This window comes from Eubalaena glacialis, chromosome 14 (assembly GCF_028564815.1).
Source record: "Eubalaena glacialis isolate mEubGla1 chromosome 14, mEubGla1.1.hap2.+ XY, whole genome shotgun sequence".
Lineage (NCBI taxonomy): Eukaryota > Metazoa > Chordata > Mammalia > Artiodactyla > Balaenidae > Eubalaena > Eubalaena glacialis.
The window spans coordinates 82,580,958-82,606,190 of NC_083729.1; the positions used below are offsets into that span (position 1 = coordinate 82,580,958).

Below are 25,233 nucleotides of genomic sequence, written 5' to 3' on the forward strand. Positions count from 1 at the left end.
CTTCCTGTAAGTTTTAACAGCCTAATGTTTTTTTTTTCTATGTTGTAAAAATCAAACCAGACTGCATGTTAGAAAACCTGCCGTGTTGGGACTGATTACAAGGATGATGACTAATGAAGACTTCTGTGTAGTAATTCAATGTTTTAGTGCAGTCAGAGCCCTAAAGAAAAGGGTTTACAAAGTTCCTAGAAATCATAAATGGGTCCACCCATGATATATTCTTCCCCAAGGCATTGGATTTATGGTTTATTCTATATGGCACATGAGTCTTCTAAAGTGGTACTCGTGAAGACACTGAATTTTTTTTTTTTTTTATTGGGCTGTGCTGGGTCTTAGCTGCAGCATGCGGGCTCTTAGCTGAGGCATGTGGGATCTAGTTCCCTGACCAAGGATCGAACCCAGGCCCCCTGAGTTGGGAGCATGGAGTCTTAACCACTGGACCACCAGGGAAGTCCCGACACTGAATTTTTAATGATTTATATTTCTCAACTAAGACACATGTCAATCACAGACTGTATATATAACAAAAATGCTTTATCCTTTACCCTTACATAATGGAGTTGTTAAAAAAAATGTAAGTAAATCAGGCATGAAAGCCTCTGTTCTGTATATCTGGGGCATTTGATTTTCTGGATGCTAATTTCCAGGAAAGGATTTGGGTGCTAAGAAATATCAAATCTGCAGACATTCATGAAAGTATGATGAATATCAGGTGCTATTCATTTGTGTTATTTTTTTCCAAGCAGAACTATGTTAATCTTGCAGACTGTGACCAAAGGTCATTTAAAAGATAATTGTGTGGTAAAACTAATAAATGAGGTCAATAAGGTTGCAGGATACTAGATTGACATACAAAACTCAACTGCATTTCTACACACTAACAATGAACTGTCTGAAAATGAAGTTAAGAAAATAACATCTACAAAAGAATCAACAACAAAATACTTAGGAATAAATTTAACAGAAGTGCAAAACTTAAACTCTGAGAACTACAAAAGGAAAGAATTAAATTAATTTCGAAATAAATGGAAAGGTATCCAGTGTTCATGGATTGGAAGAGCAGGCGTGCTATTCACACAGAGAACAGAATAGCACCCAGGTCCTGCTGAAGAAGCACATTTATATGACTGAGACCTAGCCTTGGGCCACTCTAGCAGGACCAGAAGGTATTTATTGCCAAGGAACTGACTGATAAGGTAGTAGAGATTTGAATAAAAGCTTGATTTTCTAGTTTGTCTATGGTGCATTTTGTGACTTTCAGCTTTACATGTGGCTACAAAGTGTCAAAATATGAAAATACATTCCTTTTAAAAACATTCCTTTTAAATTTTTATAAAACCTGGGAGTTTCCATCATTGGAGATATACTTTATATTTTTGCAAATCGAAACTATTCATTAGTCAGTAAGATGCTGTGTACTTGTTTCCTTGTTATTTTGTTCAAAAGAACATAAGATGACAGCAGTACTTTTGGCAGACACAAACTGATTCTATAATTTATACAGAAGGGCAACAAAACTAGAATAGCAAAAACAATTCTGAAAAAGTAGGATAAATTTGGAGGAGTCACATTACCCGATTTTAAGACAATAAAGCTACAGTAATCTCAATGGTGTGATAGGGGCGAAGGATGGCACATAGCTTAATGGAACAGAACAGAGAACTCAGAAATAGACCCACACGTGTACAACTGATTTGTCACAAAGGTGCAAAAGCAATTAGTGGATTAAGGATAGTCTTTTCACAAATGATGCTGGTCATCTATATGCCAAAAAAGCAACAAACTAAATTTCACACCTTATACAAAAATTAATTCAAAATGGGTCACAGACTTAAACGTAACATGTAAACCCACAAATTTTTAGAAGAAAACACAGAAGAAAATCTCTTTTATCTGGAGTTAGGCAAAGAGTTCTTAGAAATGACAGTGAAAGTATGATCCATTAAAGGAAAAAACTGATGAACTATACTTCATCAAAATTTAAATTTTTTTGCTCATGTTAAGAGAATACAAAGACAAGCTACAATCTGGAAGAAAAGTCTTTCCATCCAACAGAGGAACTGTAGCTAAAGAACTCTCAAAACTCCACAAGAAAACCAACAACGCAATTAAAAAATAAACAAAAGACTTTAACAGACACTCACCAAAGAGGATATAAAGATGGTAAATAAACACAAGATGCTCAACATCATTAATCATTAGGGAAATGCAAATAAATTTCATGATAAGCTATCACTATACACCTATCAGAGCAGCTAAAAACAAAACAAAACAAAAAACTACAGATAATACCAAGTGCTAACAAGAATGCAGAGCAACTGAATTTCTCATACATTCCTGGTGGAAATATAAAATGGTATAGCCATTCTGGAAAGCAGTTTAGCAGTTTACAATAAAGATAAACATACATTTTCCATATGATCTAGCATCCCATTCGTGGGTATTTAGCCTAGAGAAATGAAAAGTTATATTCACTCAAAAACCTGTATGTGAATTTTTATAGCAACTCAAAACTGTCATAGGTCCTTCAATAGGCAAATGGAAAAAGCAAACTGTGATACAGCCATACAATAGAAGCCTACACAGCAATAAAAAAAGCAATGAACTACTGATACATGCAACTTGGATGGCTCCCAAAGGCATAATGCTGAGTGAAGGAAGCTAGTCTCAAAGAATTACAAACTATATAATTCCATTTATATGGCATTCTCTAAAAGACAAAACTATAGTGATGGAGAACAGATCAGTGGTTACCAGGGGTTAGCCATGTGGGCAAGGTGTAACTATAAAGGGGTGGCAGGAGGAGGAGTTTTGGGTGACGGAACTGTTCTGTATCCTGATTGTAATGGTAGTATATGAATCTATACATGCATTAAAATTTATATAACTATAAACCAAAAAGGGAAAAAAGTCATTTTTTTCTGTATGATAATTTTAAAATATTTTTATAAAGGATATAAATGGCCTATTTCTCTTCTACAAAGATTCAAGAAAGACATCCAATCTGAGGCTCACTACACTTGCACAGGGGTCCAAAAAAGGGAGGAGGGTTAAGCTTCACTGGATGGATGATTGTTCGTCATCAAACAAACCTGTGTATTTTTATTTTTTTTACTACAGAAGTCACTCTTGTGAAATATGAAATCCCCCCCTGCAAATTATTAGAAAAATCATACAATATACCAGGAAATTAAATGTAGGCAAAATCACTCATCAACATGAAGCAAAATCCATTCAAGAGGATGCTATGCAGCCATTCACAGACATCTGTCTGGAGGCTGCCCTGTCGGGCAGGGGCACCCATGGGATGGGGCGGAAAAGAACTAAAGGCATGGGGTCTGCAAGCCAGTTCTGCCTCCACCACTGCTGATCTGTGCCTCAGTTTCCTCACCTGAGATTCTATTAGTAACTACTTATTATGGTGGCTGTGCCATTGATATATGCGAAACACAGGCTGGCCTCTGCCAAACGTTTGAGAAATGTTAGCCCCTGTTGTTGGCCTACAGACAGATGTGTACATACTGAGCCCCTGCCTGTGAAACACACAGATGTGGAATAAACGGTTGCGATGTGAATGCCCGAGGATGCCAATGTTGGGAATTATGGGTAATTTTTTCTTCTTCTCCAGGCTTCTTATAATGTTACTGTCTGTTTCTTGGGGGACGGGGAAGAGAAGGAAAGCACTCAGCCATGCTGAGTCCCCTACTTTGGATTAGGCCCTTCACCTCTTTGGAGGAGCCCCAGTGACTTTGTAATAGCTCTGTGATATGGCTACAGTTTCCTGTCTCTGGTTAGTATTTGTGCTGGTGAAAGACTTAAAGAATCCATGAACAAAACAGGTGTGAGCAAAGGACCATGGGGGTAGCTAAAAAAAGGAAGGGGCTCACTTTCCCGTTTAGGTCCCTGACGCCGTCCCTGGAAAGAACAGAACAAGTACAAGAAAAAGGAAAGCAAAAATCTCCTGGCCTGTTCATAACACACAGACATAAACTACCAACAGGGGCAGCAAGACACAGGGAAGAAGGCTCCAGAAAATGTTCCCCCTAAATTGGGTCTCAAGTTTTATGTTTTTTTTCAACTGCCTCCCCATATTATAAATAAATGGCTGTTCCTACAGGTTCACCTGTCTCTTGGGATGAGGACCTTCCCCATGAAGCTCCCCAGGCACCATCTTATTACTACTATCTCATCACAACTTTCCACCACCTGTGACCGGTGGGCAAGGTGTTTCAGTCTAAGAGCTCGTTTCCATTTGGTATCTCTGCGCTGTGGGGCTTCAGGGCAGGGTTTGCCCTGTGGGGTCAGTGCTCCTCTCAGGGGCACCGCGGAAGGCAGGCAGGCTGGCCCACCAATTCCCCACACACTTTCTGATTCTGAGGACACAGGGGCTCAGGATAAAGAGAAACATGGATGGAGCCAATTCCCCTTCAGGGTCTCTGAAAAACAACTCAATGCAACTTCTCCTCAGAAACTGAGATGGCTCTGGCACTCAGTAATTTCAGAGTGAACAATCTAAAAAGAGGAGACTTTCAAGGAAAGAGACCACTCTGACAGCAAGAGGGGCCCACTCTGCTCCACTCCCAGCCAGCTTCTCCCTCACATACAACAGGAATAATGAAATCTAGGGGCAGGCCGGCTATGAGGACCACATTTCAACCCCCAGGGTGCACAGTGGGCACTGAACAGAGGCCAACGTCCCCTCCTTCCCTCCTTCATTTTCTAGGTTAGACGCTGGTGTTGTCCAGGCCCTGTCACGGGAGCCCCAAGCACTGTTCAGAGGCCATGCAACTGGGTGATTAATTACCTTTGGTCCTGTCTCCAATCGGGAATAGAGTAAATAGGTGTGCAGATCGCCGTATTTCATGAAGGGTAAAATCACCATGGGCCTGGGGATGCCTTGAGGGCTAATTTCTATACACACACCTGGAATTAAAAACAGAGAGTAAGTTACAAAGAGCCCTTGTTACCAGCGACCAGAAAAAGCACTGCAGAAGCATTGGCCAAATTGAAAACATGTGCTCTCAAGTTAACGGTTAAAAAAACAAAACAAAACAAAACCCTCACAACTCACACGCTGTATTTTAGAATACGGAACACACACTGGGTCCACTTCTTGGTATTTCTTTTTCTTTCAGACTACTGCCAATCTTTGCATGAAAGCTCTCAAAAATTAATCAAGTACAGCCATCTATAAACCCGTGGCGTTTTTGTTATACTGAGTCTAAGTGAGGGGTAGTGACTGCAGCAGAATTCAAGGGCAAACTAGTTTCATGTGATGGTTAAATACTTAATCGTATGAAGAAGTCCCCTGCAACCAAATGCTTAAAACTATTGGAAGAATTCTGAGGGCCAATAGGTGAAATTCACATCTCTAAATGTTAACACATACACGGGGGCGGGAAAAAACATCATTTGTCATGGATGCTAGAATCAGAGCCTGTCTGTCACCTGAGATCAAGCTTACAAAGCTCTTGCACATGCTGGTACAATTACAAAGCGCCATTGTTCTCAGAGTCTGCTGAAGTCAATAGTTACAAATGACCAACAGCAGTTTCTTTGACATAACATTGTCTCCAAACATTAGTTTTCCCATCTCTCTGCAGTGTCCATCATAATAAAACTTTGAAAGTTCCCCAAAGAATTTAGCATTTATCAAGTCACAGGACAGCAAAAAAAAAAAAAAAAAAAAAGTCAGCAGAATATTCAATTATTTTTAGGTCACTCTTCCCTCCTGGAATAGTATCACACAGCAACCACTTGATACAGGCTCTCCATTTTGTATTTTTTAGCAAACAGTGCCACAAAACCAAAATTGCCTATTAAATCACTGACTCAAATCACTTGAATCAAGTCCCATGAAATTGTCAGTGTAGATCCCAAGAAATCAGTACTTGAAATATGTCAATAAATTGTTTCTCAAAGATTATCTATGGAATTTGTCTACTTTTACAGCTTTACTCCACTAGCTTTTGATTCATGGATAAACTAAATCAATACAAATTATAGCATAACCAGCTTTCATGTCTTGTAACTGGGGTAACCGGGGGCTGTTTTAATCCACAATCACCTAGAACTCTGTGGACACTAAACATTCCTGAGCCCACTGATGTCCAGGAAAATGCAGGCCTATTTTTACGACCAGCCTCAGAAAATATAACCATAAGAAGTCTTTTGGGTGAAAACTCCCTTATTTTTATTTTATTTTATTTTATTTTTTGCCGCACCGTGCGGCTTGCAGGATCTTAGTTCCCTGACCAGGGATCGAACTCGGGCCCCCTGCAGTGGAAGCGCCGAGTCCTAACCACTGGACCGCCAGGGAATTCCCAAAAAACCCGATGTTATAAATTGCTTCGGAGTTATACAAAGTGTAAAATTTATCTGCCCCAGAGATTTTTCCTGTGGCTCAGAGTGGATCAGCCGAGCCCCTCCGGCCACCCAGTGGTGCTATGTTTCTCTGAGTACCTAGGAGTCGGAGGACGTTTGGGTGGTTGAAGTCTTTCATGCACGCAGCCTCACTGAGAAACTCCTCAATCTCTCGCTGTGAAAAGTTGTCCACTAAAAGAAAAGACAGAAAATGTTTGGCACGAGTTATTTACTCAGAGAAGGGGAGAGGGCAATAGCAATTTTGTTCTTTGAAAGTAAAATCAGGAAAAGGCAAAATGATAGCAACAGTAAACAGATGAGTGGTTGTCAGAGACTGGTGGGGGGAGGGATGAATAGATGGCATATGGGGATTTTAGGAAGGTGAAACTTCTGTATGACCCTGGAATGGTGGACACAGGGCATTATGCATTTGTCAAAACCCACAGAACATACAACACAAGGTGAACCCTAATGTAACCTATGAGTTTCAGTTAATAATGTATCACTACGGGTTCATCAATTATAAAAAATGTACCACACCCATGCAAGATGTTAATAGGGGAGACTGTGTGAGGGGAGGGGGCATATGGGAACCCTCTACTTTCTGCCCAATTTTTTTTTTTTTTTCAGCTGAGCTGCAAGGCATATGGGATCTTAGTTCCCTGGCCAGGGGTCAAACCCATGCCCCCTGCAGTGGAAGCCCCGAGTCTTAATTACCGGACTGCCAGGGAAGTCCCTGCCCAATTTTTCTATAAACCTAAAACTGCTCTAAAAATGAAAGCATATTAGCTTAAAAAAACTAAAATCAAATCCAACTGATCTGTTGCAATGATTTTTGCCTTCAAAAAAGAAAGAACACATGCCTCTCTCTCTCGCCACGTTTCTTGCAAGTCTGGTTGCCCAATCACGCCTTGTGAACTAGATGAACTTTCATACCAAGTTTTTGGAATTAAGCCAATTTAAGAGAAACATTTAAAATTCTATATTATGGTAAGTGAAATAAGCCAGTCACATGAGGACAAATCCCGTATGATTCCACTTTTATGAGGTATTTAGAGAAGTCAAATTCACAGAGACAGAAAGTAGAATGGTGGCTGCCAGAAGCAGGAGGGGGCACGGGGGATGGAGGGTTGTTGTTTAATGGGTACGGAGTTATGGTTTTGCAAGGTGAAAAAGTTCTGGAGATGGATGGTGGTGATGGCTGCAGAACAGTGTGAACGTACTGAATGTCCCTGAACTGTACACTTATAAATGGTTAGGATGGTATATTTTATGTTATGTGTATTTCACCACAGTTAAAATCAAACACAAAGCCAAGCATGCCTTAGGGAATCTGCTTTAACAGGGGGGAAATGTTGATTGAAATTACATGTAAGAGCATGTAGTACAGGGTCTGTACCTCCTATGGGCTTAAGATATATTAATCTTCCTATCAAAGCAAATTTAAGAAAAAAAATTCTGTAGACCTGCAAAATGTCTGCCAACTTTGCCCCAAACAACTAGGGGAAGTGGGCAAACCCCTTCCCCAGGGTCTAACCCCTCCAGGCAAATGTAGATGACCCTGGGATTCAGAGGCCAGAGACTGGGCTTTTAATCTTTGATAATTAGCATGGATGCAATTCACATACAAGTTATTCTAATTAAGTTAAAGGATAGCAGAGCCAAGGCCAGAGAGGAAACAGGTTCCAGGCCCAGCTCCTTTTACTAGGGCCCCTAAACTTTCTACTCGGTGAATTGGGATAACTGATGGAAAGAGCCTTCCCAGGGACACACTGAGAGGTTAACAGAAGAATGAGAGAGGCAGGAAGGATGCTGACTGTGACTTGATACCCAGACTCGGCTCCACACCGGGTTCAGCTCCAGTAAGTACTCTAACTTCGGGTTTTCTCAGTCTATGGAGGAGATTACCCACACCTACTTCCTAGTTGTACTGACTTCCTGCTCCTGCTGTACTGATGAAATGTGGGAATAACTGCAGTGCCCTTTGGCACACAGTAAGAATTACATAAGTATTGGCCATTATTATGTATATAAAAAGCTTGAAAAAGCAAAAAGCACCAGCCCATCTGACTTATTGGTTATTATGGTTACTTTTTATATTTAAATTAAAACTTCAGCCTCCAATTCTGGTTAAAAAGTCTCAGTACATGCTTATAATCTAACTGACGCTTTAATGCCCAATAAACAGTGGATTTAAATTTCAGGAAGAAACCAATTTTACTTTACCCCTTGATCAAAAATAATATTGAATATATACAAGGGGTAAATGAGGAAGCAATGGTAAGAGCATTAACAAACACAGCACCGAATAATTTTCCTCTGTATGAATTGTGAAGACAAGTGCAGGTGAATGGTGTACGATCATGGTCAATTTCATGGGTGCCCAGCTGGACACCTGAAGAACCAAACTTAGACAATCATGTGTCTCCAGGCCCTGGAGATGCTTCCTGGAGAAGGGCATGGGGGAACCCGTTATCATGTTCCGCCATTGCAGTCTGGTCAATCTATGGTGAGGAAAACTCCGGCCCGACCCTCCTCCTTTCTAGCTATTTGATTTGGACAAGTCACCACCTTTCTGAGCCTTAGTTTCCTTGTCTAGATGGACATGGGCACAGACTCTGAAGGGCTCTAACTGGCATCTGCCACTATTTTTGTCAACAGTGTAATTCGTTCTCCTCCATGCTGCAACCAAAGTGAACTTTCTAGAATGTAATAATATGCTCTTGTCCTCATTTGCTCAAGACTCTTAATAGCGCTTTACTACTTGTGGGATGAAAACAGATTCTGTGTGATGACTTATCAGGCCCTTCCTGACCCAGATGTAAGCACTCTTCCCAGCTCCCTTGGAGACTGCAGTTTATGATCATAGCTCTTGATATGCCTTTAACCAAAGAATATTTCTTCTCTCTCTGGGAATCTTACCTTCCAGGCAGTCCACAGCTTCCTGCAGACCACACAACCACCCTCAAGTGAGGAAGTGAACCCACCAAGCTAAGCCAGACCAATCCCTGGGGTCAGATGCTGCTACCAGCTCAGTCCTGCCTTGGAAATTCATGCTTTACTTTGGAATCATTATCTCTACTAAATGATAGAGAGGGGGAGGGAGAGAGTAAAAATAACAAATGTTATTGCCTTGAGTGTGCTGGGGCTCAGGGTGGGCCACCCCAAAATATGTCACAATGGCATATTATTTTGAATTACAGTTACTTAGGAAATGGCCAGTGCAAGAGGGACACTCTGACACTCCCTTCTGTCTTCCTGAAAGCAGGAAATAACTCTCTCATGTGAAAGATGAAGGACACCCTTATCGCCAGAGATAGGGAATTCTGGCTGAAGAAGCCTGTATAAACAAACCTTGTTAGTTTTCTTTCTTTCTTTTTAAACATCTTTATTGGAGTATAACTGCTTTACAATGGTGTGTTAGTTTCTGCTTTATAACAAAGTGAATTAGCTATACATATACATATATCCCCATATCTCCTCCCTCTTGCGGCTCCCTCCCACCCTCCCTATCCCACCCCTCTAGGTGGTCACAAAGCACCGAGCTGATCTCCCTGTGCTATGTGGCTGCTTCCCACTAGCTATCTATTTTACATTTGGTAGTATTTATAAGTCCATGCCACTCTCTCACTTCGTCCCAGCTTACCCTTCCCCCCGCCCCCGTGTCCTCAAGTCCATTCTCTACATCTGCGTCTTTATTCCTGTCCTGCCCCTAGATTCTTCAGAACCATTTTTTTTTTTTTAGATTCCATATATATGTGTTAGCATATGGTATTTGTTTTTCTCTTTCTGACTTACTTCACTCTCTATGACAGACTCTAGGTCCATCCTCCTCACTACAAATAACTCAATTTCGTTTCTTTTTATGGTTGAGTAATATTCCATTGTATATATGTGCCACATCTTCTTTATCCATTCATCTGTCGATGGACACTTAGGTTGCTTCCATGTCCTGGCTATTGTAAACAGAGCTGCAATGAACACGTGGTACATGACTCTTTTTGAATTATGGTTTTCTCAGGGTATATGCCCAGTAGTGGGATTGCTGGGTCGTACGGTAGTTCTATTTTCAGTTTTTTAAGGAACCTCCATACTGTTCTCCATAGTGGCTGTATCAATTTACATTCCCACCAACAGTGCGAGAGGGTTCCCTTTGCTCCACACCCTCTCCCTTGTTAGTTCTTTAAATTGGCTACCCCAAGCCCAAACTTTGAGCTTTGCTTTGATTCTTCACTTATTGAGCACCTAAAACCCAGTACGTGGGATCTTAGTTTCTTTGTCCTGTCAGTTCCTCACAAATTTACTATTTCTTTGTCTAAAATGTATAAAAGCTGCCTCTTTGGCCACTTCGTAGGCCCCATTTCTATGACATTTCCTGCACATGAATTAAAGCTTATTTTTTTTTCTCCTGTTAATCTGTCTTGTGTCAATTTTATTAGGCCAGCCACAAGAACTTAAAAGGGGTGGAGGGGGAAATTTCCCCCTCCCTGACAAGTGTAAAGAATATATAATATTCTGAATCACTTTGCTGTACATCTGAAACACTGTAAACCAACTATACTTCAATAATAAATAAATACATAAATAAATAAAACCAAACATTAAAAAAAAAAGAATATATGATGCAGGTATGAAGAGCTCATTACAGTAACTTTCCATCTGTGACCTTAACAGTGCTCTGGATGGCCTTCTGACCCATTGGTGACTGAGACCATGACACAGGAACTCCATCATTCATCACTGGCCTGATGAAGCACCGGATACTGAAGCAGTTGCCCACGCCTAGAAGAATGGGTTTCATCAGGGTTAACTCACACTTCATGGTTTTCACGGCCACCTTCTGAGAGGTCCCATCCTGCTGATTAAGATTTCCTTCCATGACAGACCCAAACTCTCCTGTGAAGTAAAACAACATCTATATTGACCTTGTGCAAAATCTCTCTTGCCCACAGAAATGCAATAGCACCGTAGCTGCTGTTTTCACGTGGCTCCATTGTGACCCCAACACAGCAGCCAGGCAGAGCTGGCCAGGTCACCCACACTGGTAAACCCTGGGCACAGGCCATGCCCTAGCCTCCTGCTTGTCACAAGCTTGGTTGGCTCAGACTTAGCTCAGCTCATCACTTTATTAAGCATCATAACTGATTCAAGAAACTTACAAGACAACATGGAAATTGTTACTGACATGCATCAAGTACAAACTCTTAATACCATTATCGTTTATCCTAAGCCCATTTTGACAAATATGTAGTTTCACCTCTGTTCCTGTTTAATTAGGAAGGTGACAAGAATAGTAAACTTAAGAACTAGAGGAATAAATTGAAAGTATATAGGAAGCCGACCAATGAATTGCATGCATTTTAATGAAGAAAGGAAATTAATATTTTTCAAGAGCCTGTGTCTGTTAGGCTCTGCAGAGGCCCTTTTCATAGGCCAAATCTGAGTTTCAAAAATCACTATTTACTTTTTCATTTTAAAAGTTATAAGATAGAACTATTTGTATTATAACTTAAAGTCACAAAAATGGTATTTTATTTAATAAATATATATTTTTTAAAATGACTGTGAACTGCTTACCTTCTTTCTCATATTTTAAAAGAATTAAGCTGCTTACCTTCACCCAGAATTTTTCCAAGAATTAGAAGGTTCCTGTCAATCACGACATCCTCTAGTTTATTTTGCAGTTCCTCACTGACTCCCAAGCTATGTACTATAAAAGGAGTCACAGAACATACATGACCTGTCAGTGTGCTTCCTTTCATCTGAATATAATTAAAATTGTATATAAAGTATAAAGTCCTATAAAAAAGTTAAACATTTTTCTCATTTTATATCCATAGCTCTCCCCCCAAAATGCCAGTAGTAAAATATCACACTTAATCCTACTTAATGATTAAACTGAGTAAAATGAATCTTTCAGGGCAAAATTAATCCTGAAGGATTATAAAAATCAGAACCATATTTCTCTTCCCATTGGGTGGTAGCAGCAGCTGGCAATCAGATTCATGCAGGGGAGCTTTGCCCTTGACTCAAAGGAGTGAGGAAGGTAAGTCAATATTTTTTCTTTTCTTTTTTTTAAAATTTTAAAATATTTATTTATAAATTTATTTGGCTGCGCCGGGTCTTAGTTACAGTACGCGGGATCTTAGTTGCCGCGTGAGGGATCTTCGTTGCGTCACGCGGGATCTAGTTCCCTGACCGGGGATCAAACCGGGGCCCCCTGCATTGGGAGCTCGGAGTCTTAATCACTGGACCATCAGGGAAGTCCCAAGTCAATATTCTTTCTAGTGGAGCATTTACTAGTATACCCCTAACTGTGGGATACAAAAAAGTCATCAGGACACCTCGCCTACCCTCCCATGCCAGGGAAGGTGACACAGAATCCACAGGAAACATGTAGAGAACAAGGTACAGTTTGTTTTACATATGGTATATAGAACCTCATTATAATGACATAGAAAGTGCTAAATTGAATACTTGGTGGGGGACTGAAGATTAAGATTTTCTATGAGGTGTAGATATGCAGCACAGACAATCAGTGTTATCAATAAAAGGTGTTAACCAGGAGAGGGAGACCAATTCAATAGCCATTTGGCAAATGATTCAGTTTGTGTCATAGTTAGGGAATGACTTTGAAAGAAAAAAAAAATGTGGTAATTAGAAAGGACACATTAGCTCTTAGTGAAAAAATTTTCCCCAAATAGTGCTTCAATCAAGGAAAGAAATTGGTCTAAATGACAGATTTTTTTAAATGCAAGAATAGACATCTAACAGGCAAAACTTCTAGATTAGAGAAGTAATAACATCCTACATCAAATGAGTTTTTGTTTCATAGTAACCTGCCTTCCATCATCCTTATATTTATTTGTTGTTGTTTGTTTTGTTTTTTGGCAAACATCCAGAAGCTTGAATTTGATAATATTCACACACTTCCAACACTGTTTCTGAAATTATTCAAGAACACAGCTATCTGTCTATTCCCATTCTTTGAAACTAAAAGATTTCCCACTCTGATTCAGCAAAGCTCAAACCATAACTGTCACAAAGTATGCTAGCAAATTGTTCCCTGACTTGGTTGCCAGGAAAAAACAGGAAATGAGCTCAAGATTTTGACAGTTGCTTTGCTGTTTCCTTTAAATCCCTCTGCCCACATCTTCTCCTCCCACCCTGAGAGTTCCTTCTTCCCTCCATGTTTCATGGCATCAGGAGTCCTTAAACCAGATCACTTCACCGTGGGTCCAGCTCCAGACTTCCAGGAAACCGGCCAGTAGGGAAGCCCAGGGCCATGTCTGACTCTCTACTTGTTGGTTTCCAGAGACATTTTGCACATTAAAGATAGACATTCTTTGACTCCTTTGGCTTTTGTTAGAAATCTATCAATTAATTTGTGGTTTTCTTTGCTCTCAACTATTTTAACTTTTGCCAAAAAAGAGAAATGAGAGTCAACTTACAGGTGAGTTCAAGGGCTCGCCGACAGAAGGACTTCTTTGCTATGTAACTGACAACCAATTCTGAATCCTCCTCTGTGAAGGCGCTCCTGGGTGAATGAGGACAGACATCTCACACAAGAAGCAGAAGGCCACCCAGGTTGGGGCTGGTTCCACAAGATGCTACTAAACTGCTGCCTGTTAAAAGGGCTCTTCTAGTACAAAAACCTTTCTCACTGGGAGAAATAGGCTTCTTTCCTTAGATCCATTTTAGGCTTACCTGGCAATATCAAACAACCCTGTCTAGGAACCATCAAGAGCTGAGAACAACTGATAAGCTCCCAACGGCCAAAGCTGTGACAATTTGAGCAACACGATAAAGTCGTACTGGATTATAACCCAAAGTATAAAATGAATATCCATGAGTCCAGGCTGATAATATATACACACACACACACACATGCGTGTGTGTGTATATGTGTATAAATAAATAAATTGGGGGAAAGAGAGAAGTCTCCTGTGCAGAAGAATTCCAAATATTTTATATAGATACTCTGTCTTTAAGAGATGGGGGTAGCGTTAACTCCTTACCCTGTAAGTGTGAGCTGCATATACTGACTTGCTTCCTATGAGTCCAGTATAAAAAGGGAGAAAAAATAACTATGGTAGAGAAACAAGGCAGACACCACCTCAGCCACGTGATCAGGATCAACATCAACAGTGATAAATCGTGTTGACAGCGTGTATCCTTGATGTAATGGGATGAAGATGGCGCTCTACCTCTGTAGTCTTCCACTCAGTAACCTGTAACCCCAGTCTAATCATGAGCAGAACATCACACAAATCCCAAGAGAGGGCATCCTACAAAATACCTCACAAGTACTCCCGAAAACTATCACGTTCAACAAAAACAAGGAAAGGCTGGGAAACTGCCATGGCCAAGAGGAGCCTAAGGAGACATGACAACAAAATGTAATGGGGTGTCCTGGATAGGACTCTGGGAAAGAAAAGGGATATCAGGCAAAAACAAAAGAAATCTGAATAAAGTATGGACTTTGTTAATGATAATGTATTGATATTGTTTGACTGATTGTAGCAAATATACTGTCCGAACATAAAATGTTAGTAACAGGGGACCCTGGATGTGATGTATATGGAAAGTCTCTGTACTACCTTCTCAATTTTTCTGTAAATTTAAAACTTTTCTAAAAAATAAAACCTATTTTAAAAAATCCATTTAGTCACTGTGTTAGACTAATTGGTGGAAAGTACTATGAATTCATGAGTCTAAATTATAGACTTAACCTCACATTATCTTGCGTATATAGATTACTTTAAAAGAGAGAACACATTTAAAAAATAATATATTTGTATGCAAAGTAAAGAATTTGGAAGGATTTATGCCAAAATAGCAACTGAGACCAGGTATAAACCCTGGAGTTACAGGTGGGTTTCACTTTCTACTTTCAACTATTCTGTATAATTTGATTTTTAAAAAAACTATAAGAATGTTACCTTTATAAGTAGAAAATAAAGGTATTTTCATTAAAAAATAACAAATGAAAGGTGCTTGTACAAAATGAACAAATGAATAGGGTGTTGCAGGGAAGACCCAAGGAAACAGACTTCAGTATAAAATAATGTATAAAATAACCTGTGATCAACTTTTTACTTGTTTTCAGCTTCTGCTCAGCTTAATGGTTCTTGGAGATAATTTTATCTCTAAATATTTGAAACAGTACTGGAATCTTATTAATATTTCTGCTGTACTTTGCAGCCCCACTTTTTGGTAAGTTTTAAAACATTCAACCTTAAACTTCTCCAAATTATTACAGCTAGGGTTGAATCAGATAATATCTAAGATCTATTTTGGTGGTAAGCTTTTGGGTTCTGTGGAACCATGAGTTAGTGGAGGACTGGCTGATAAGAATGTTTTCACATGGAGCATTTTCTTCTGCATTTCTTAACTGCTAGACTATAAGCTACATGTGGGCAGCCCCATGTTTGTCTTGTTCATCTCTCTCCATCCAACCCCTAGAACAGGTTCTGTTTTTTGAACATTCCTTCCTTTCTCCACAGATTTGAACTGCAATCTTCATTGTATATTCTATTCCCACACACATATGGGCACCCTGTGATGTCCGTACACTGAATTCTCACCAATACCTCACTGTTCTACTCATTTAACATGTTTTTATACCTAGTAGGATTAGCCCTCTCCACCCAAACTTTTGTGTTTTTCAAAACTGTCTTGGCTGTCTCTGCTCATTTACTCTTCAAGGTAAATTTTCTTTCTTTCTTTCTTTCTTTTTTTTTTTAAAGATTTTTTTTGAGGTGGACCTTTTTTAAAGTCTTTATTGAATTTGTTACATTGCTTCTGTTTTATGTTTTGGCTTTTTGGCCACGAGGCATACGGGATCCTAGCTCCCTGACCAGGGATCGAACCTGCACCCCCTGCATTAAACCCACACCCCATGCATTGGAAGGCAAGGTCTCAACCACTGGACTGCCAGGGAAGTCCCTCAGGTAAATTTTCAAATCAGCTTTTATCAACAATCCTGCAGCAATTTAGATGGTGATTATATTGAATTTATGGTTAACCTCGGGAAAAATGATCTCTTGACAAAACTGAGCCTTCCCAGCTATGAACATGGTACACATCTTTCCATTTATTTGAGTTGTCTTCTGCAATGTCAGTAAAGTTTAATAAGTTTTTCCACAAAGCTCTTGTACATATATTGGGTTTCTTCTTAGGAACATTATAGTTCTCGTGCTATTGTGGATGGGATGTCATTCTAGCACTTTGACTTTAATGTATTTTAAAACCAGAATCAAAATATTTTCACAACATTTAATGTCTTAAAATATATTAAGTTTCCTCTTAAAGGAAAACAAGAAAGGAGGAAAGCAAGAAGAGACTTTGGAAGAAGTAAAAAGCTTTCACTATTGCCTGCCTTTGTGGCACTGGCCTAAGTAAGGAAGCTGCCTCCCCCAGGGTGTGCATAATACAGGGACCCAGCTGGGTACCGGAGGTGGGCCAGCAGAAGAGGCATTAACGCATGGCATAGCAACTTCATCGATACCACTGAGCAAAACATTTTAAACTGAGAAACTTACCCAAACTTTGTCTCCTGGAATCTTTTCCTGATGGCCAGAGATATATATAAAGTCAACCCAATCAAAACAAATCCACAAAAGCAGCCAAGGATGATGAGCACAGGATCTTTGTTGCCAGGTGCTGGGGTTGATGAGGGGGCAAAATCTACCCAACCTGGTAAAATACCAATAGAATCAATTCAAAACATCTCTTTGGGATTTGGGATAGTTGATTTACAATATTGGGGAACTCTCGTCATGTCAGTTATAAATGTATAAGCAATTGAAAAAATAGTAAAACTAATATTTAACTGGTACGCTCTAATTTAAAACACTAGAAATATTGAGAATCAAAATGCTTTATTTCTTTGTAAAAAAAAGTATCAAGAGTAGTTTGAACACTCCTTGCCAGCTTCTAGCCATATAGCTTAGGATATAGACAGAATGTATTTTCCATGCCCTGACAAATGTCATACTCCTTTCCAAGTTTGCATCAGCTTCCAATGTTTTATCCTTTGCGCTTTCAGTGTTGTAAAATACCTCTGTGAGTTCCTTTAATGTTGTGATGAGAAGGCAGAGATTTTGAGTTGCTGCTGAGGCATTTTCTTTTATTTTATTTAAAAAAAATATTTATCTATTTACTTATTTGGCTGCGTCAGGTCTTAGTTGTGGCACGTGGGATCTTTTGTTGTGGCGCACGGGCTCTTTGTTGTGGTGTGCAGGCTTCTCTCTCGTTGTGGCGTGCACGGTCCAGAGTGCGCGGCCTCAGTAGTTGCAGTGCGTGGGCTCTCTAGCTGTGGCGCGCAGGCTCACTTTCCCCTCGGCATGTGGGATCTTAGTTCCCCAACCAGGGATCGAACCCGCGTCCCCGGTATTGGAAGGCGGATTCTTAACCACTGGACGACCAGGGAAGTCCCTGCTGAGGCACTGTACAGTATGACAACCCTGCTTACAACCCAGTATGACAATTCAGAGTCTGGGCATTTCGATAAGGATCTGAGCTTAGGAGTCCTGCTGCAAGTTCCCGCTTTGCTTTTCCGGGGGCACCTTTAAAAATAACCATTTAGAGTTGAGCCCCTGAAAAGTTAAGTACAGGCGTTTTCTACCCTCTCTCTTCCGCCTGCTCTGACGTGGGATGAAGGATCACCTTTGCCCTGGCTCTCCCACCTCCTCACCCCACACCCGCATCTGGGATCTGTAATAGATCTTGTGACTCTGCTTCCTTTGTGTGGGTGTATTGAAACTGCACAATCAAAATGACCCCAGGGTTTTCACTTCCCCAAAGTGGCAGCTCAGATGCTGAGGGAACTATCTGCCCACCCCATGTGGGTGGTGTGTGCTGCTCATTCAGTGGGCCATATCTGCATATTCTCAATTCAGTACATCAGCTTCGGGGTCCCTGACACACATGTGAAGACTGTGGCCAGTGTAACTTCCTCTGGGACATCTTTCTCCTTTTCAGCACAACCAGTTCACTCGCGTGGGTAAGTCCACCTTCACCGAGTGCCCTGGCTGCACATCTCATGGACCAAATGGCAGCAGCATCAACACGCCCACAGTCAACTAGTTCTTTCGGAATTCCACACACATTCAATTCAAATTCCACTTCCAACACTATCACTTTTTCTTTCTTCTCTACATTTTCATCTTTGTTCACCGGCTCCGTCTTTCAATTATCTGCTTTTGTGAAATGTCATGTGGGTTCGCCCCTGCGAGACAAGGAAGTAACACAGCTCTATGCCTGTTAGATGCATGTGAACTGAATAAGGAAAGCACGGTGATCAACCACAGACAGACTTTGAAAGAAGTGACCCAACTGGTCACAACCAAGATGCCCCTGTTATTTATGGAGTGATTTGTGCACTGAAGAGCTGGCGGTGAAGTTTATACAATTACTCACAGTTCATATATGCTGGCACCTTAAATTTGAACCATATTGTTGGGGAACAGGTGTGATGTAACTAAACTGTGGTAACTGAAATGTATGCAGACGGGAACCATGCAAAGCCAGGACTGCCAGAACAGCAAAGCTTTTTACAGTTTTGGACAGTTTATTATGAAGGAAGATGAAAGCTCTGTCATCTTAAACTCTGACTTTTTAAAAAAAATTGAAGAATAGGACTTCCCTGGCAGTCCAGTGGTTAAGGCTCTGTGCTTCCACTGCAGAGGCCGTGGGTTTGATCCCTGGTCAGGGAACTAAGATCCTAGATCCCACATGCCACAAGGTGCGGGGAAAAAAAAAAAAAAAAAAAAAGAAGTATAGTTGATTTACAATGCTGTGTTAGTTTCTGGTGTACAGCAAAGTGATTCAGTTATATGTATGTGTGTGTGTGTGTGTGTGTGTATATATATATAATATATATATTCTTTTTCATATTCTTTTCTATTATGGTTTGTTACAATATATTGAATATAGTTCCCTGTGCTACACAGTAGGACCTAATTGTTTATCTATTTTATATGTACTAGTATGTATTTGCTAATTCCAAACTCCTAATTTATCCCTCCCCCACCCCCTTTCCCCTTTGGTAACCATAAGTTTGTTTTCTATGTCTGTGTTAAACTCTGATTTTTAACCTGTGCCTCTAGAATCAGAATCTCATTGTCCCTGAATTTCTGCCAGGTAGGCACGCCTTGTGTCCCCAACACGTTACTAATGTTCCCTTGGGACTGGGCTTATGGGCTGTAGGAGCTGTAATATGGATCCAATTTGGCACTAAAAGGGAGAACATATTTGAGGGTCACTGGGACAGACATACGGGGACTCAACCGTCTGTTCCCAAGTCCTGTCTGCTACGGCTACAAAGGCTATATATTTGGCAAGAACTTGTAAATGCACAAATCATACCCATATAGATGTCTGCGTAGAGTTTATGGTAGCAGTTCGTTACCAAACAACCTAGGGCAGGTCAGAGTCAGAACAAAGGTGGCTGCCCTGGTCTACAGAAGCAAACGCAGCATTTGGGCCACTTGGGGCACCACGGCGTCACCTTGCTTAAGGCCACTCCGACAACAAGCAGAAGCCAGCACGCAGGGATGGGCATTTAGCTGAGCGAGCCCAGCGCCGTGTAAAGATGGCTTCTATAGGAAACGCTTCTTGTTCTGTACCAATCAATCACAAAGCATGTTACCTAAGGTTTGAATGACTAATAACGGAGCAAGCTGCACCGTTTAAAGCAAACACTAGCAAATAAACAAACAGTGCCAATTATAGAGAGCTGAGGATTAGCCACACTGCCTATCCAAAATTCAGTCATGTAGTTTGGATACATTTAAACTAAATTCAATACTATATATAAAATAGCTAACTAATAAGGACCTATCATAGAGCACAGGGAACTCTACTCAATACTCTGTAATGACCCATGTGGGAAAAGAATCTAAAAAAGAGTGGATATATGTACATGTATAACTGACTGACCTTGCTGTACACCTGAAGCTAACACAACACTGTAAATCAATTATACTCTAATAAAAGTTAAAAACAAAACCAAAAAACCTAAATTCATTAAGTCCAGTCAAATTCTGGGTTCTGAAAGGATGAATCTTCCTAGGAAGTTATTATACTGGATAGTAATAGTAGTGGGAAGACTCAAGGGTATCGACAGCTCTGTGATCGACTATCGACTATCCTCATCACTGCGAAATTTCCTTTTGGTCTTTATGTTTCATTCTTAAACAAGCCGTCCATGCCACAGGCTACTCTCCGGCCACCTGTGTGTTGCCCGGACTGATGTTCCGTCAGTCAATCGGGCACCAGCTCTCACCGTGTGCAGGGACAAATATTTTCACTGGGTCACTGAAGGGCCCAACTCCCCCTCTGGTGATGGCTGCAATCCTCACGGTGCACGAGGCGTTGTGGACTTGAACAGAAAGCTGAGCAAGACTGTCGTTCTGGCCGACGTCTTCTGAGAGCTCTTTCTGGGGACAGAGAGGAAAGGAAAGGAAAGGAAATACTGAGGCACCAGGGGCCTTGTCGCCCGAGGGAAGTTCTTCCGAGGGAAGCTGCCCCACCCACATCCCAGGGGCAGCGGCTGTGTTTCCACAGCATCCCTTCCTCACTCAGGCCACAGCCAAGGGAGCCAATAGGCGGGCAGTGATGCAGGACAGGCTGGCAGCATCCTCAGGTCTTGGGGATCTGGGCCTGCTAGGGTCGTGCGAACATGGTACTTAGAGGGGTCAGTGAAGAAACCTCTGGAAGAAAGGGAACATGTGGCAGATGCCCCCGAAGGCAAGAGCAAGACTGTCTCCTCGACACTCCCGCCCTCAGAACCCCCAGAGAACACTGCCCAGGAGCTGCACTGAACCTTGACATTGACCACCTGCCAGCTTCCTTGAACCAGCACAAGTGGTCTCGTGTTCCTTGCAATTCTAAGAGTTGTGACTACAATCTACATTTAGAAGGGCACTGACGCTTTTTCTTCCAGCGACAAACACACAACGTGCTTCATTTTCAAAAATCCGGCTTTACTTATTTTGTTTTAAAGCCATTGCTGCGCAACTTGATCCATTAAAACATGGGGGATGGGGGAGATTTTTGAAAAAATAACCAGGGGAAAAAATACTTTCCCCTTTGTTTCCAAACCTTGACTATCATGGTGTTCTCTGGCGCAGGAAACTAATTTTGCGTTTGGGATTGGCTTTTCAAATAGGAACCATAGGGTTGGTGAAGGCTGAAATGTAGCACTAGGAACGTGTCTTTAATTCTGAATTATGGAGATTTGTTTTCACAGAGAGTGATCACACATGGAGCACAGATAGCATGGATCAGCAATGGATAGCAGGGGCCTGGTTTGGGTGGTAACTTCCTTACCTGGTCACTCATGCTGGTCACTTCTCCCAATGCTGCTGGGCGGAACCAGCTCAGCCCTTATGGAGAGGGCAGTCCCATCACTCATGACCAGTGGGGACACCTGGGTCAGCCACCTGGAGACTGTTTATAATCTAAACAGGCAGTGACCATCAGGACCTAGAAACGTCCCCAGACAAGGGATGAAAGGGAAAACTATGGTCTTAAGTTTTTTTGTTTTTTGTTTTGGTTTTTTAACCTCATTGGACTCAGTGCCTAAAAGATTTGCCATAGATTTTTTGTTAATTAGGTAGACAAATTAGTCATTTTTTTTTATATATCAAAATGCATTTTCTGTATGGCTAACCCAGTTTTGATTATGTGTTAGTTGGTCATTCTCTATATAATTTGGGGAGGACAGAAAATCATCAAGTAGAGTAACTTCATTGTCAAAGCCCTCACAGTCATGGAACCTTGACTGGCAGCTGAGAAATAGTGCATATACCCCACAGTTTAAAACCTAACAGCTTGGGCTTCCCTGGTGGCGCAGTGGTTGAGAATCTGCCTGCCAATGCAGGGGACACGGGTTCGAGTCCTGGTCTGGGAAGATCCCACATGCCGCGGAGCAACTAGGCCCATGCGCCACAACTACTGAGCCTGCGCGTCTGGAGCCTGTGCTCCGCAACAAGAGAGGCCGCGATAGTGAGAGGCCCGTGCACCGTGATGAAGAGTGGCCCCCGCTTGCTGCAACTCGCACAGAAACGAAGACCCAACACAGCCAAAACTAAATAAATAAATAAAATTTTAAAAACCCCAAAAAACAAACAAAAAAAACCTAACAGCTCTTCAAAGTACAAAAGACTTCATGCCTGACAAGGAACATGGGGCCTGCTCCTGGTGTCATACATTTTGTCTGCAAAGATTCAAACGCAATACCTTGTTTATGAGAAAAACTATCTTAAAATAAGGGGACACACACAGTTTTGAAAGAATTCAATCCCAAGAAGAAGAGAAATCCTAACAAAACCAAAATTATCCTTTTGGAAATGAACATAAAAGCAGTTGATAACACCTATTTCCATAGGGCCTATAACTCCCTATGAAAACCCAGAGGAGTTACTTTTTAATTTCCACCTCCTACTCTTTGAGTTAATAAATGTAAGGAGTTAATCTGTGTGAAGTGCTTGAAACAGTGCCTGATCCAGAGCAAAGGTTACCCAAGAGTCGCAATGGCCACCATCACAGTTGGCATTATCCTGAATCTTTTTTTTTAATCTTTTTAAAATTTAATTAACTAATTAATTTTACAAAATTATTTATTTATTTATTTATTTTTGGCTGCGTTGGGTCTTCGTTGCTGCGCACAGGCTTTCTCTAGTTGCGGCGAGCGGGGGCTACTCCTCGTTGCAGTGCGCGGGCTTCTCATTGCGGTGGCTTCTCTTGTTGCGGAGCACGGGCTCTAGGCCCACGGGCTTCAGTAGTTGTGGCAGATGGGCTCAGCAGTTGTGGCCCGCGGGCTCTAGAGCACAGGCTCAGTAGTTGTGGTACATGGGCTTAGTTGCTCCGCGGCACGTGGGATCTTCCCAGACCAGGAATCAAACCCGTGTCTCCTGGTTAAGGTGGATTCTTAACCACTGTGCCACCAGGGAAGTCCTATCCTGAATCTTGAAGCATGGAAATGATGCCAGCCACCGCTCACTGGGGACCCATTTTGGAAATACATAAAAAATCATCCCACTTTAGGGGTGGAATTGTAATCACTGTTGAAGTAGTGATTAGAAAGATAAATGATAAACACTTAGTGGAGGTGTTCAATTTTCTCCAAGGATATCCTTAAATAGTAACCTCAAATATAATTTAAACATGATTCCCAATGTTAAAAATTGATGTAATTTATTCATACTGTTTTGATGCCAAATACGTAATAAAGAAAGGTGTGACCACATCCATATCCCCAACTATTTTAGTTTTGATTTTGAAAGTTGGCAGAGATCCATCTAATTTCAGACAGCTGTAGGAGCCCCCCGCTCACCCCCCGTGTGTTATCTCTCTTGCTGTCAGGGTGCAGACTACCGAAGGAGGGGTCATCTCATGGGCACAATGTGGTCTGGCCACAGGACACAGGTCATGGGTCAGCTGCACATTTCTCATTTAGTGAGCTTTCAATTTCACCAACACAGGCCCATATCTCTAAGAACTTAAAACCTAAAGGCATTGTCAGGTAATGAAATCAGTTTGACTACAACTTTACTTACACAGAAAACACATGGACCTTGCCTGTTGGGGAAAGTAATAGCACATCTTTGGAAACACAGTTTCTTTTTTCTCATTGTGTGGCTTCAGTGTTGGTCAGGGCAACTGGATATTTGTTTTCACTTATCAAAAAGACCTTAATATCTCCAACTCTGTAAGAATTCACAACCCCATAATTTGTAACTGTAATTAAGAATATAGGTAATTCCCTGGCAGTCCAGTGGTTGGGACTCCGCGCTTTCACTGCCGAGGGCCTGGGTTCAATCCCTGGTTGGGGAACTAAGATCCTGCACGCCATGCAGCACAGCCAAAAAAGAAAAAAGAATATGGCCCATTTCAAAATTACTCAGGGGGAGACTGGTTCAAGACGGCGGAGTAGAAGGACGTGCGCTCACTCCCTCTTGCGAGAGCACCGGAATCACAACTAACTGCTGAACAATCATCGACAGGAAGACACTGGAACTCACCAGAAAAGACACCCCACATCCAAAGACAAAGGAGAAGCCACAATGAGATGATAGGAGGGGCGCAATCACAATAAAATCTAATCCCATAACTGCTGGGTGGGTGACTCACAAACTGGAGAACACTTATACCACAGAAGTCCACCCACTGGAGTGAAGGTTCTGAGCCCCACGTCAGGCTTCCAAACCTGGGGGTCCGGCAACGGGAGGGGGAATTCCTAGAGAATCAGACTTTGAAGGCTAGTGGAATTTGACTGCAGGACTTAGACAGGACTAGGGGAAACAGAGACTCCACTCTTGGAGGGCACACAAAAGTGTGCATCAGGACCGAGGGGGAAGGAGCAGTGACCCCATAGGAGACTGAACCAGACCTACCTGCTAGTGTTGGAGGGTCTCCTGCAGAGGCGGGGGGTGGCTGTGGCTCACCACGGGGACAAGGACACTGGCAGCAAAAGTTCTGGGAAGTACTCCTTGGCATGTGCCCTCCCGGAGTCCACCATTAGCCCCACCAAAGAGCCTGTAGCCTCCAGTGCTGGGTCACCTCAGGCCAAACAACCAACAGGGAGGGAACTCAGCCCCACCCATCAGAAGACAAGCGGATTAAAGTTTTACTGAGCTCTGCCCACCAGAGCAACACCCAGCTATACCCACCACTAGTCCCTCCCATCAGGAAGCTTGCACAAGCCTCTTCGATAGCCTCACCCACCAGAGGGCAGACAGCAAAAGCAAGAAGAACTACAATCCTGCAGCCTGTAGAATGAAAACCACATTCACAGAAAGATAGACAAAATGAAAAGGCGGAGGACTATGTACCGGATGAAGGAACAAGATAAAACCCCAG

General features: G+C 41.7%; 1 protein-coding gene across 1 annotated transcript in view; it reads right to left on the reverse strand.

Moving 5' to 3' along the window:
* Positions 1-25,233, reverse strand: part of MERTK (MER proto-oncogene, tyrosine kinase) — a 114,660-nt gene that overhangs the window by 12,222 nt on the left and 77,205 nt on the right. Inside the window, exons 9-15 of the mRNA XM_061168771.1 lie at positions 20,654-20,807; positions 16,908-17,061; positions 13,815-13,900; positions 11,978-12,073; positions 11,179-11,259; positions 6,463-6,555; positions 4,805-4,923 (exon numbers count right to left, since the gene is read on the reverse strand). Of these exons, the coding sequence (XP_061024754.1) occupies positions 4,805-4,923; positions 6,463-6,555; positions 11,179-11,259; positions 11,978-12,073; positions 13,815-13,900; positions 16,908-17,061; positions 20,654-20,807 (783 nt within the window). The remainder of the gene's footprint in view (positions 1-4,804; positions 4,924-6,462; positions 6,556-11,178; positions 11,260-11,977; positions 12,074-13,814; positions 13,901-16,907; positions 17,062-20,653; positions 20,808-25,233) is intronic.